At 39.8% G+C, this 14,763-nt stretch overlaps 1 protein-coding gene across 1 annotated transcript in view; it reads left to right on the top strand.

Moving 5' to 3' along the window:
* Positions 1 to 14,114, top strand: part of LOC104934154 (amyloid beta A4 precursor protein-binding family B member 1-interacting protein) — a 16,122-nt gene extending 2,008 nt beyond the window's left edge. Inside the window, exons 2-13 of the mRNA XM_019259037.2 lie at positions 2,973 to 3,032; positions 5,312 to 5,399; positions 6,551 to 6,735; positions 6,820 to 6,891; positions 6,976 to 7,135; positions 7,346 to 7,467; positions 7,557 to 7,631; positions 8,982 to 9,125; positions 10,489 to 10,599; positions 12,196 to 12,294; positions 12,451 to 12,535; positions 13,189 to 14,114. Of these exons, the coding sequence (XP_019114582.2) occupies positions 2,973 to 3,032; positions 5,312 to 5,399; positions 6,551 to 6,735; positions 6,820 to 6,891; positions 6,976 to 7,135; positions 7,346 to 7,467; positions 7,557 to 7,631; positions 8,982 to 9,125; positions 10,489 to 10,599; positions 12,196 to 12,294; positions 12,451 to 12,535; positions 13,189 to 13,271 (1,284 nt within the window). The 3' untranslated portion in view covers positions 13,272 to 14,114. The remainder of the gene's footprint in view (positions 1 to 2,972; positions 3,033 to 5,311; positions 5,400 to 6,550; positions 6,736 to 6,819; positions 6,892 to 6,975; positions 7,136 to 7,345; positions 7,468 to 7,556; positions 7,632 to 8,981; positions 9,126 to 10,488; positions 10,600 to 12,195; positions 12,295 to 12,450; positions 12,536 to 13,188) is intronic.
* The last annotated feature ends 649 nt before the right edge of the window (positions 14,115 to 14,763 follow it).

The raw sequence follows: 14,763 nt of genomic DNA, 5'->3' as shown, positions 1-14,763 counted from the left end.
TATATATATATACACACACACACACACACACACACACTCTGCATATATGTATATATTTTCTGTTCGTCTCTTGAACAGTTAAATATTTCAGCATCCACATCAGCTTTGTTTAGAACACATGTCCTCTCAGAGCAGCCAGTGGATGGTTGTGCAACTAATTACAAAACAGTAAGAAGCTGTTGACCACAAGTAAAGAGAAAACATATTGGTTTACTGTCAGCAGGCATTTCTTTCTGATTCCTTTCATGCATATAAGTCTCAATAAATCGCTTTTTGGATCCAGAGTTTGGCTCCTCGGCCTCTTAGCCTGCCTGTTTGTCTCCTAGTGGTTCCTTGTTCTGCTGATGTGTGAGACCACAGTGAGAGACGGCAGCAACAACCCGACATGCCTGATGAGAGCATGCAATTCATAAACATGTAAAAATGTGTTTTTTGCAATGCATGCTTTGATAAGCCCATGCTGACTTCAAATACAGTATCACTGACAAGTGCCAGTAACTATTTACTGGAAACTGATACACCTATGTGAGCAAGTTACAGAAAAAGAAGTAAGAATTGGCTTCCACATATGTAAGGCAGAAGTCCAGACAGGTCACAGTTCACTTTCTCGAGCTAAAGATCTCACTTTCATGTGGAAACAATACTTAGGTCACTACCATGCTCTCCACTCTTCCCCTTCTACCTCATTACAATTTAATGGATGGTCTGTTTACCATTCGGCATAAACACGGAATGAGACTGAACAGCACAGGCAGGACCGTATGCTGTATGTCTTTCTATTTGTATATATACACATAGGCTGTATGTGTGTGTGCATGTATATACATGTATACATATACTCTATATGTGTATGTAGAAGAACAAGTGGTGCAGACAGCAATAAAATGCCGGACGGGGCCTCTAAATTTAAAAATGTCTTAAACAACACATATGAGTTACTATAAACAGGACACAATATGCATTTTGTATGTCTAAAATATATCAGCGTGGAGCTAAACAAAGCCAAACGCATGTGTGCTGTGCTCTTCACATATTTAGACTCACCCTTATTTTCACCTCTAAGAATTTCTTCACTCTTTCTCATGAGGCGACCCAGTATGTCTTGTTTATATGTTGTGTGAGTACACTACCTGCCAGATTCCAAATGGCTGACAGTTAACAACTAGTTGAAGCGTAGTGTGGAGCTATCAGCAGCTCATTAAACAGTTCATTCCATCATGAGTTGGAGGAGACCAAAAAAGAGAGTGAATACTTACATTGGTGAGGTGACCAGACACATGACTCAAATAGCAAATATCTGCTCGATGCTAACCTGTTCGCCATACCAGATGATGGTGATAAAATGTCAGTGTTGTTCATCTTTACAGCATGTGCCCCCCCCCAAAAAAAAATTGTTAACAGAGGTTAAACAAGGAAATAGGAAATGACTTCAGAGACTTAAATGTGCATACAGCTGACTACAGCTGCTTGAATACAGATTTAGTTGTTTTTAGGGTCGCAGGCGGTTGGAGCCTTTCCCAGCATTCGCTGTGCAGAAGGCAAACTGTACACTATAATGTGAAGTAGAACATAGTTAATGAATTACAGAATTAAGCTTTGAGACAAAAAACAACAACTTAATGAGACGCAGAAAAGAATGAAAACAGTGTGTTCAATGCAAAATGTGATTTCATAAAATATAATCAACGCCAGAGGTGAGAAGTTATTAGCACACGATGAGAGACAGACAGTACGCATAAAGTTTGAACATACAGTAGGCAATATTTATTTTAACATGGTTACAGTGAAGCTGTATCTAGGGGTGCCATACAAACAGAAAATGTACTTTATACTGTATCTATGTACAGTTATAGTGATAAGATAGTGTTAAGTTAACATGCTGACAAGAAACTTGCTATATTAAAATCCTGCCCCCAGTCGCACCTCAACATTAGCTGTGTCTATATGTACTGTTTCTAGCTTCTATGCATGCTGCTGTGGCTTCACAGTGTATTAATATCTATCGTTAATGATAACTGCGCATAGCAACTGTCTCAAAGAGTTGGCAAGAAACAGACAGCTCATTCTTCCGTTTGCTTTTTAAGGCACTCCACATGCGAGATGTATTTTTGACCCTAAAGCTGGAAAGATGCCGCCTCCATATGGACAAACCCAGACGCTGAGTTCCACAAAGTCTTTTCCTGATGAAAACCTTTGATCTCGATGAAGCCCTCTTTTTCAGAAATGATCGCTTATTAACACAAAGAATGGGATGCTTGAGCAGATCATTTAGTGAATTAAGCTGACCTGCCACCGGCGCACTGCTCATCATCTCCTCATGTGGGGTTTTCCGGACTAAGGAAGCAGACAACTTTTTGTGAAAATTACTTATCATTATTTATTTGTATGCACTGTGAGTGCAATGTGGATAATGCAGATAAGGTTTTCAGTCATGTTCAGTGAACTTAGCTCAGTATTCTCTAATCAGCTCACTCCACAGTTGGAAGATTAGGATCATTTGTTTGCTGGACGGTGATAAAAACAGCTCATGTGACTTTACTACCAGAGCAGCATGGAAACCATTTTATACATCGTATTGCTTGTGACTTTATTTGGAAATAGAGATTGCATTTCTGTTTTTTTATTGGTTGAGTGACTAAGAATTCTGTGCATATAGTTAATCTGTTTTTGCGGCTATGACAGACATATCCAAACTGTGTATATGTGCCTGCATGTGTCCAAGAGTGTTTGTATTTTCACACCACAAAAATGTGTGGTGGTGGATTCATGCAGGACTTTCTATAGAGTTTTTCCCAACATTTCAAACTACTCATGAACTGTTGCTGGTTGAAACTGAATTTAAGCTGAACTGAAATTACCCTAAAGTCACTTCCTGATGCCACTGCTGTAATTCTAAAGTCTCTAATTCCCACCGTGTGTTTGATCTCTGTGCTGTTGCTAAAATCTTACATGTTTTGTTCTTCAATTCTCAGATGGACGACATAGATGCCATGTTCAGTGACCTGCTCGGAGAGATGGATCATCTCTCTCAGGTGAGTTGTAACGCTGTGAGCTTCTAACTTGCTCACAATGACAATGCTAACATGTTGTAATGTTTACCATATTTTACCATCATAGTTTAGCCTGTTACTTGCTAAGGTTTGCTAATTATGAGTATTTTTAAGATAAGACAAAACAAGAAAAGACTTTAATGATCCCACACTGGGGAAATTCACTCGTTTTAGCAGCTCAAATACACAAGGTTGATAAGAAATTACTCATAAATAAAAAGGTTATGCTGAAGAAAGTCATGAAGTCATGCTGGTGTCAGAGTCTGACAGCTGTTGGAATGAAGGACCTGTGGTAGAGCTCCTTCTTACATGGTGGGAGTATCAGTCTGTTGCTCCACAGTCTCATGCAGAAGGTGAGCGGAGTTGTTCATGATGGATGATGGTCTATGAAAAACTTACTTCAAGCATATGAAGTAAAATCTGTTTCTGGAATTGTGCAGTATGTGCAATACATAATAAACTGGAGTCAACTCAAGGTACAGTATTGGACTGTACTAAAACCAACCTTGACCTTCTGACAGTGATAAAGAAAAATTCAGTGGATCACTAAAGTCAGTAAAATGTATCCTCCAATCTTGGCAACCCATCCAATAGTTGTTGAGATATTACGGTCTGCACGAAGGTGGTGGACCAACCAAGTGCTATTGCCATTCATATTTTTGCCACGCTGCTAACATGGCTAAAAATACATTTTTAGTAAATTTCATCTGGGGCTGTGAGAAACAACAGTGTGATATCAAATCATCTCTGGCTGCATTCTTTCTCAAAACATGACCAGATGAGCGGAGACTCTCACACTCACCCGCCGAACGTTCCAATCAGCGCTTTTGAAGTAGGAACAGGTTACGAGAAGTGAATCAGACGAATCACTTGATGTTTACCCCACTAATCTGCACATTATCTGACAACGCATGACAGTCTTTGTTTTGAAACGGAGTATCAGACAGAAATATGTAAGGTGACACTGAGATGTGAATTCATCACATCTGGATTGAACCGTGGGTGATCGCTGCAGTTTCCCATAAGCACACATAAGCTGCTCATCATATAACTGCGGCCCGCCAAGAAAAACATTACACACTTCTGATGCAACCTCACCCTGAGGTGCAATTCATTATACTCTATCTCAGATTTCTCAGTGTAAGCAAATGAGTGCAGCCCCGAGAATGAGATCAATCTTTTTTTTCTTCTTTTTTTTTGATTTGGGCATTTTTGAGCTTTATTTAATAGAGTGGGCGGCTGTTCTACCAACTGAACTAAACGACACCCCCAGAATGGGATCAATCTTAAACATTACATCAAACATACCAGAAAAAAGGCTCTATATGTGACTTTGGCATGGGTCCTTTTGGAAAGCCATCACAGTGACAAACACTACTCCACAGACTATTACCAGAGTTAGCAAGAAAAGCATTTTGATTAAAGCAATGATCCTTTCAGAGTCAGAGAAACAAAAGGATTTAAAGTGATTCCACTTATTGCCTTGATTGGGTCCATTCTCTGCCTCGGAGCCAGAAGACAAAAAGGAGTATTTATTTATTTATTTTTTTTATCCCTGACTTATGGAGCTCCAAGGTGTCATTTAGGCACCAGCTCCAGCATTACAACATGTGTTTTCAGATACAGACATTAGGATTGAGCTGCATGCTCGCAGGCATCATTTTGTGTACAGCCTGGCAGTCTGCCTAGCTTGTTTATAGAATATGATTGTGCCTGTGGATACTTATGTTAATGATTAAAATGTTTGCATCAGTTTGCATCGCAGCCCTTTCCTTTGTGATATTCTTTAACACAGATTCACCAGAGTGTGGGTGTATACAGCTTGTTCTTAAAAAGGAAAGCAGACTGCACCATCACGGTTTTGACAAAGCAGTTTTTCTTAATGACATATGATGTATTGGCTATGCATACAATGAGCTGCGTGCAATGTGTTTCCTATTATTGATACAGCTTGAAAACAGAACATGATAAAGAGCGGGGAAACAAAGTCACTGATAAATAACAGGCTTGTGTAACATAATTAAACAACAGTTCTGAGAAGTTCAAGGACACATATGGCCAACTTTTTTTTTAGGGCTACTCTTTGATTACAAGTGTTATCTGAAACTACAAACTTTAACTCCTGTCAGATACATGACTTCTGTGTAAAATGTATTTAAATGAAACTGTATTTCATTTCTCACAATATAAACTGGCATTTATGGGTATAAAAGAGACAGTGATGATGGATGTTGTTCATCTATCACATTATTTTGTTGCAGAGTTTAGTGTCTGCGGCAGACGCACCAGATGTGGTTCCTGCCTCACAGAGAAAGAGCACCTTCTCCATTGGCTTCACAGACTTAAATGGTAGGTGCTCGTTCAGACGATGGCGCTCCTTATCCGAAGGAAGAATGGTAAATAAAGCTTCAATTTTGAGATGTTGACTACTAAGCAGAGTCACACTGCCCTGAATGTAAGTGTGAAGAAGAAGGATACAAGAGGGGGGAGACATGAGGCAGTTTTTCAAGTGATAAGATTCCTTTTGGGAGGTGGGGAGTGAGCCAAGTGACTGCTTTTTCTTGTGCCAGAAGGGCATACCAACCTCATGAAACCAGGTGGAGATCTGGTCGGGGAAGGATAAGTGGATGTTTGTGGCACAACTGTAAAAACACAAAAAAATATTTGGTATTTATACCAAATATAGATTATAAGGTTTTGTTAGGGCTTAATTTAAATAAATAAATACATTCATACAAAACAAAAAGTTTTTTATAATTAAATTAATTGAGAGAAAACTGAAGTTGGACCAACATACAAACTAGTTTCTTGCAAGTTTGAGAAAAGAATATTCAGCTTTGATTCAATACAAACAGATGAAGTCATATTTCTTTCTTGCCTCTGTCATTGTCCATCAATATGTAGCTGCTTTGATTTCACAGGTTATCATAAAATGTGTTTGTGAGTGAGTTTTAGATGTGCTGGTGTTGAGTTTCTTCTAACCGAGCCATGTCCTGTTTGTAGTTACAAGCAACTAACCTAATGTGACCATAAAATTTATAAAATATAATTATCAAAAAATAAAATAAATATATTATTATAAATTGTTTAGTGATTCACAAATGATGTTGGTTAGAAACACTGTTATCTGATTAGCATACACCACACATGCACTGTATTTGAGTCTGCAGATTTATATTTCTAAAATAAATATTTGAAGTGATTACAATATGAAGTTGATCAAACCCAGGGGCAAAACTATGTTTTAAAATGTTCATTTTTTACAGTGCAAACAATAATAGATACGTTGAGGTTGTCTTGATAAATGAAACACGGTTGTATATTTTGGTGACGCATCAATGAATAGAACTGGCTTTCTAAACACAGCATTTGAAACCAAGCTTTTTTTTTGTTCGTTCACATTTCTCACATCCCCTGTGAGTTGTGCCTGTGTAAGGTTGAACACTGTTTGTTTCTAAGCAGCTTCTCTAACCTTTAAACCAGTCCTTATCTCCTTACAGAGTCTCTTAATGAACTGGAAGACCACGACCTGGACGCTCTGGTAGCTGATCTTGGATCAAATTCAACCACAAAGGCCAGCAGCGGTACAGATAATCAAACTGCACAATCAGCCGTGACTCAGGAGTCTGTAACTGCACTTCCTCCACCATCAAACAATGCTGAATCATCTAGAGAACTGAATACGGTAACCTAGAATCTGTCACGAATCATGCAAATTATATTGTAATTTCATGAAAAAATTAATTATCTTCTCATTTTTCGTTTCCAGCACAAACCCCAGACAAAGGCAGACAAAATCAAATTGGCTCTGGAGAAACTGAAAGAAGCCAAAGTGAGGAAGGTAAGGTCAGCAGGTTTTTTTCTGTGTCCTTCCGCAACATGCCACTACACATTAAAAGTGACTGATCTTTGCTGTTTCTCCTAGTTGATAGTAAAAGTTCTGATGAGTGATGGCAGCGCCAAGACACTGATGGTGGACGAGAGACAGACGGTCCGAGAGGTTTTGGACACACTGTTTGAGAAGACACATTGTGACTGCAGCATCGACTGGACCCTGTGTGAGACCAACCCTGAGCTGCAGATCGGTGAGCCGAACACACACACGCACAACCACACACACACACACACACACACACACACACACACACACACACACACACACACACACACGTTGTAGTACATGTACTCAAATTATTCACAGGTGAGCATGTGCAAGAAAATTCATAAACAATACAGAGGCAAGAGACAATGCTGCACATACCGTATGTTTCAGTACTTCTTTGTCATCATTTCAGAAAGAGGATTTGAGGACCACGAATATTTAGTGGAGCCGCTCTCTGCATGGACTCGAGACAGCGAAAACAAAATCTATTTTGTGTCGAGACCTCAGAAGTATGTGATGTTCAAAGAACCTCAGGTGTGTGTGAGCGTGTAACTGAGTATGCATTTCATTTTCTCATCAAAGTATGATGAACACTAAAGTGAACTTTGCTCGTCACCCTGAAGTTGTTCTACATGTGGAAAAAGAAGAAAGCATCTTTAAAGGGGATTAACGAACAAGCCAAGCAACTCCTGCTCAAGGTCAGTTACAGCAGTATGTCAAGTTTCTGTGTCACAACACAAACTGAAAATGCTAGTTATACTAGTTATAAACTATAACTATAACTATAAACATCCTACACATGTAATGCATCAAACCTTATCAGGTCACCTTACCCAGTTTATCTGATCTCTGGCCCATTATATCCACCTCCTCAGCTCAACGCAGCTTGACAGGGAATTATATCAGGTCCATTACCCCGCTCACTGTCAGACAGATGCCTTCACCTCTGCCCCCATTAAAACTTCCCCTGCTGGCAAGACCAGTGTATGCAGACCATGACAAGACCAAGACCAGACAGTATATAGCCTATTTATGCAGTTAATATGTAGCTCATAATCACCAGATCTCTTTGGGTTCCAGCTTAGTGAGTAGTGCATTGAGCAATTTACACAGTATTGCTCTGTGTTTCCTTTTGGACTTTATTTTACAGATGATGTGGGTTAGGTGGCAAAATTTTGTTACAGAAGATTTGGCATGTGTGTGAGGCCTGCTGGTATGGGTACAAAAGAGCTGGTCACATTATTTAGCTCCACCTGCACTAATTTTCTTGACTCATTTACCTCTTACGAAGTTAGAAAACCTCAATCTTGGAACCCATCATCTATTGTCTGATGACAATTTAGCCCCATGGGGGGAAAAGGTGACTACTGGATGTCGGGTGGCTCCTTAAACAGTCCATACTGGATCTGGACAGGCTGGTCATGTGTTAGTCGGCTCAGGACAGATAGGAAGAGAATGAGCAGGTAGTGGGCTAGCCAGCTCAGCAGAGGAAGACTGCAGGTTCACAACCCTGGGCCTTAATCAACCCGAAGGTAGGCTGAGGTGAAGGCTGGTTTCTAGTAGACTGGGAACCGAGCCAGGTACGCTAGATGTCTTTAATGTTTTATTTGAATATCTTATAGGTGGGTAGGTAGATGGGTAACAGACAGGCAAGTAGGCAGGTTCAGGTCCAGGTTACTGAAGCTTGAAAACAAAACTGAAAGGCAAGACAGGAACATAGCAACTAGAATAAACTTACACAACTGATATAAATAAACTGATACAATAGTGAGGACAGGATAACAAGACACAGGTGAAAACTAAACAGGAACAGGCGAAACTGATGAGAGCAGACAATCAAAACTGGCAAGAAAAAGGCAGGAAGTGAAGCAGAAATGAGCAGAGGGAGGTTTATTTGTTTGTCATCATGATCTTGTGTTTCTAAACATTTATTCAGATTTTTTTGACTATTATTGATGAACTTAAACCCTGAATCTTTACTACTTTATTTTTATGATCCTGGGATAATTTCAGTTTTTGCGTATACTCTTTGTCCTCTGACCATGCAGGAGCATTTTGAGGGTTCCACTGTGATTGTTCCTGACCTCGAGGGCACGCTGTACCTAAAGGAGGACGGGAAAAAAGTGTGGAAACCTCGTTATTTCATGCTCAGAGCCTCCGGCATCTACTATGTACCCAAAGGAAAGACAAAGGTTTGGCAGCCCAAATGAATTTTTTGAACAACACAGGCAATAGATTATAATCAACCTGTGTGGGTGACACCGCTTCCCACACACAGCCTGGAGAAAACTCTGGCGGGCTGCTGTCATGACAGTGAACATGGTTGATACTGGGTTGTGGTTGATGCAGTGGTTTTGGCACCATTACCTTGATAATGGTGCCACACACTGACACTACTGATACCACACATGGCTGTTAAAGTTCTGGCGGGCTCTGGCAAGGACACTGCATCTCTAGCATAAATACTGGATGATGACAGATGGTGTTAAGTTCATGCAGGCTTAACTGTCCAGTTAAGAAGAAAATGAAAAGAAACAAAAAGTATTGAGACAAGTATGGCAGCATTTCTGAAAGAATAAGACGAGTGAAGTCTATGACGTCTTTCATCTGAGAGGTCAGGGCGAAGCAGAGGCAGAGATGCAAGAGTAGGAGCTGCAGAAATGAAGATGGACAGTGTGAATCCAGGCCTTGCCGCTGTTAAAGAGAAACATGTCGGTCTGTCACTGAGACAGAGCAGAAAAACGCCGCCCATCCAAGAGGGAGAAGTAGATGGAGGGGAAACTGTGCGTGGCAGATGTGCAAATCGTAAACATAAGAGCTGTAGGAAGCATCTAAGGCCAAAGACACATGGATGAAGCGAAAAGATCATAGTTCATTAGAAAGGGGAAACAGAAATATCCAACATCAGACAGAAACAGAGCGTAACTGATGTCCTACAAAAGTCTGAAATGGACCCACTTGTAACTACAGTACAACATGACATACAAGACACAAAAGCTACTGCGCGGAGAAGAGAATAATGGAGGCGTGGACGTGGAGAAAAGGTGGGAGATGGAAAAGGAAGAGAGCAGAGAGGTCACCTAAGCTAAACCTTGGAGCAACAAGTTACTTTGTCAGTGTGGTTTAACGTGTGAATGTGATGTGTTTCTGGTTCGAGTCAAAAATGGAAGGAATGCTGGCCTGTTTTCTTTGACGTGTCTTCATTTTTTAATACCTACCATACAATGCGATTGAGAAAATGCGTCTCTTCTACGCAATATACCAAAAACAAAAAAAAAACAGCCACAGCTTCAAGATGAAATGATGAAAAGCATTTAGACTACTTCAGTTTATGTTACCTCTTAAATTTCACTGCCAATATGTATTTTCCACTGTTTCCCGTCCAAGAGCTCCACTGTGTACGACACATTAGCAGGATAATCTGAAACGTATTATCAAATAGAAACACCTAAATTAGTCCAAACTTATAATGCAATAAATGCGGTCCACATACAGGATTTCTACCTGTCAGTGTGATTAATTGCTTTTTTTTTTCTCTCTCTCTCTGCCCGGCAGTCTTCCAGTGATCTGGCCTGCTTCATCCATTTTGAAAAAGTCAACATCTACACCACCAACAACTACAAACAGAAATACAGAGCGCCCACCAACTTCTGCTTCATACTGAAGGTAAACTCAAAGGTCTAATGAGGTAAAGATCACAGAGCACATTTATGCGACATACTCACGAGAAGACGGTGCATGTTTCTAATACAGATTGTTTAACCACTTCAAGGATTCCCACATTTATAATATTTGAATCTGCATCCCGTTAAACAACACAATCCCACCAGTGTGACTTAATGCATCAATAAATAACATGCAGCTTGGATTTCAGGGAAGGATGAGTGGGACTGCTAACTTTTTTCCTCTTTAAAAACTCAACATCTGTGTTTTTATTTTTCTGCTTTAGTTCTCTGATTTAGTCTTCTCCAACATAAACATAAACAATCTTTGGAGAGCTGTAAAAGTTCTTTCATGGTTCTTTATCGTCACCCTGCGCTAAAATTGAACTCTGCATCAGAGTTTCTGTGTTTCTGCAACATCACTGTTCTCTGATGAGACTCCACAGTGGCTGATTTCACTGATTTACACACCGGCTAATTTATGCAGTTTGTCTGAGATCAAAATAGTCTTTCCACAGCTCCACACAGATGTGTATGTTTAAATAAAGCTGTTCCAAGCTCTCGGGAGACTTCTGAAATATGTCAAAAAATACACATAATACATACCACACAGGATGGCCAATGCAGAGTTTGCAGCGTTCTTTTATTAAATGTCACATTTTAATGCAGGCCTGAGGCCAGCCTGAACAGAAAGTGGAACAATGTGCTGAACTGTGCTATCAAATGATTCCATATCCACTTACCGTACTGCATAAGAGTTTGGTTGCACCAAACACAGAGAGGAAGGCATCAATATGACCCTCCACAACTACACTCCTACACTGCAACAGATACAAGCAGGTACAAAAAGAGTGAGTAATGTTGGCAACCTGTGAGTGCAGTGACTATTTTAACCTCCTCTCAATGTTGAACCATGAAGTCCAGAACAAAACAATTTAATAACCCAGTTTATCCTAATCCTAACTAAATATAGTGTCAGTTGCAGTAACTGTAACTAAACAATCATAGCTACATCGAGGATTCATTAAATGAATAAATCAAGACACAAACTAAAACATTAAGTAGTAGTCTTGTAGTTACATGATCAGTGCAGTAACAGATTGGTGTGTGCTGCCCTCTGCTGGCTCTTATGTGTGCTACAGAGACAAACCAAGTGGCAGCCAAAATGCAGCTTTTGTATTAAAAAGAGGAACACTGAGTTCAGTTTATTCCTCGTGAAGTAACACCCAACCTGTGAAAACTAACATATAATGTCTGAAAGAAAAGAACCCCAATGATGCCACTGTTATGCCATCAGGGTTATCTCGGGACATCCCACATGTTGTAACAGAAAGGCCATGTTCAAACCTGGGCCTGTGCAGTTTGAAAGATGATGTGGGCATTTTGGTAGCACTGCCTCTCTGGTAAAAGCCTACATCTTTCAAAATTGCATTATGGGAAGTGTTGTTTCTGGAGTTTGACCAATAGTAGGCAGTAAAAGTCAGTGTACCTCAGTCTGCATTGCATCAGTTTTCACCACCGTTTTGAAAATGTCTTTCTAAAGTCCCCCAACATTACGGAAGTGAAATGCTTAATCATCAGAGTGTGTTCTCCCTCCCAGCATCCCTGCATCCAGAAAGAGTCGCACTACATCAAGTTCCTGTGCTGTGACGATCAACACACACTGTTGCTTTGGACCAATTCCATCAGAACAGCCAAGGTCAGATTCAACACTGTAACACAAAACACTTCAATGTGAGCAGCTAATCTAATTCTCTTCAAATTTGTGAATATCATGAACGGTAATAGTAGCTAAAGACATTTCATCACTGGCAAAGTGTTAAACAAGTTATGTGTCCTCTGTCTGTGTGTTCAGTATGGGACTGTCCTGTATAAGAACTACCAGGCTGCGATGAAGACAGCCTCCAGTTCGCAAACTCTCCACTTAGCTGCATACAAAGGTAAGTCTACACATTAGAACAGGGACCGTATATATATATATAAAGATTAAACAGTGGACCTAAACCTTGACTTGCAAAAGCAAGACTCAAAGTTTAGCACGATTTGTGTGGGATTCCTGCAGACTGCAGTGACTCCTGCAGGATTATGATAATTTCTACCCAGACTCCTCAACCTCAAACACTCAATCAACCATTTTTTTCTAAATCAGAACTGGACCTGAAAGTAAAACATAAGAATATGAGAATTTTCCAGTGTGTGACATTTACAGAATATGGTTCTACACTATACCATATTTTCTAAATTAAACTAGATTTCCATTAGTGTATAGTCACCTAAGAATAAGAATCGTTGTTACCTTAAAATGAAACTTTTAGATCTACAAATGTTAAGGGTCCTCTTCCAGTCCACCGAACTGCCATGATTTTACCGCAGGCCAGAACAAACAAACTAGTTTCTAAACCAAGCTCTAGTTTCTCCTTCATGCGAGGAAGGAGAGGGTGAAGCGCGGAGGCTGCAATCCTATGCACTGGTCCTTTAAGACAAACAACAGGCAATGAAGACAACTGTAGGAAAGCAGAAACATAGATCAGAAGTTTACTTGTCAGTCAAACATACATCTCTGAGTGTAATTCCTATTTGATTGTCTTTACAGACAAATCCAACGTTGACAGCTATCCACACGAGCCACCGCCTGACTTCATCCCTCCTCCTCCTCCTGGACACACACAAGTTTGAGACACATCTGTGTATCAGGTTTAACAACAGCTAGTCTGAATTTAGCCCGTTTAGCTTCCATTGCACACACATCTGGACATATGTCTAACCTGGCTCCCGCTTTTTGTTTAAGGAACACGCAAACATGCAGCAGTGAATATGATACATTAGAAGAAACTTTTATTTATTCTCAGACGTGTACTCATATTTATTTGTATTTCACATTTTCTGCAATGACACACAGAACACACACTTCTGTTCATTGTTTCACTGAGCTGTTTATTACAAAAAGACTGTACATAAATTTCAATGAACACGTCCTATGTACAAACTGAGAGAAGACAAATAGTGGATTCTGTTCCCATGAACATTTAAGTTACTGACCCCCCGCCCCACGTTTCATCATTAAGAAAACACACATCAAAGAAAGGCGCCTTGACCTGTGATGCCCTGAAATGCTAGACGTTAAGTGGTAAACATTACAAAGTTCTGCACATCAGTGGTTGTCTCATGATTTCTCTATGAAAAAAGTATAAATTAATCCTTTACATACAAACCGCTAGCGCGCCTTCCTCAGCAGTCTCTGACACAAAAAAAAAGTTGAATGCAAAGCTAGAAATACATTAGGTAGAAAAAGTTGTTTTGTCACAAAAAATTACCTCATGATGGAAAAAATACAATCAAGAATGGGATGTAGTGGCAAATCATTCACTGTAATGACGTTCAGATACTTTCATGCACAGAGGCTGAGTGAATACTGTTTCATTTTCTGTATGGAAACCTGAAAATGTTTCCTCTAGATCACATGCCCTCTCAAAACATAAGTCTGTATCCATGTCAAAATAAAGGTTCATGTTCAACGCCCGTTATTCCCAAAGTTCATATGCTTATGTTCATTTATGAGGCTTGTTACGAATATAGATTCTGAGATAAACGTTAGCTTCAAGGATATTTGACAGCGGGTTTCACTTGCACAGACATAACTTTGCAAGAGCAGGCGTCTTATTTTGCGAAAATAGTAGAAATCAGAACAGAAGTCTTTGTAACAGCGACTGTTTTTAAGACCTTCACTGCAGCTAGCAGGTGTCATTCATATGTGGCACAGTCCTTTATGTGTTTTATCTGTATTTGTGTGTTGAAAAATGTACTGTTAATAACAGATTGAATCTAGCTTTACAACATTACTGCTGAGTCGCCTACATTCACTAAAGAATACAGAGGTGATTGAAGACGATTACAATCAAATCAGATGAATGTTCACCCTCTGGTACTAAAATCCCTTGTTACATGTCTACAGTATATCGAGCAGTCTAGTTTTGAGGTTGTTTGGGTTGGTGATTATGGTTATTGAGCACCAATGTAAAGCACCACACCAGCAACCACTGAAAGAACAGATGAAGAGTGTAAAGGTTAGTTGATACTTCTGGATAGCAACTCTTTGTGTAAAAAAATGAAGCTAACAGCGCTAATCATAAAGTCATCACAGTTGTTGATAACTAATCAGTGCAGCTAT

The sequence above is a fragment of the Larimichthys crocea genome, chromosome X (genome assembly GCF_000972845.2).
Source record: "Larimichthys crocea isolate SSNF chromosome X, L_crocea_2.0, whole genome shotgun sequence".
In the NCBI taxonomy this organism is placed as follows: Eukaryota; Metazoa; Chordata; class Actinopteri; family Sciaenidae; genus Larimichthys; species Larimichthys crocea.
The sequence above is the reverse complement of the archived record's forward strand: the minus strand, read 5'-3'. Positions and strand labels throughout refer to the sequence as shown.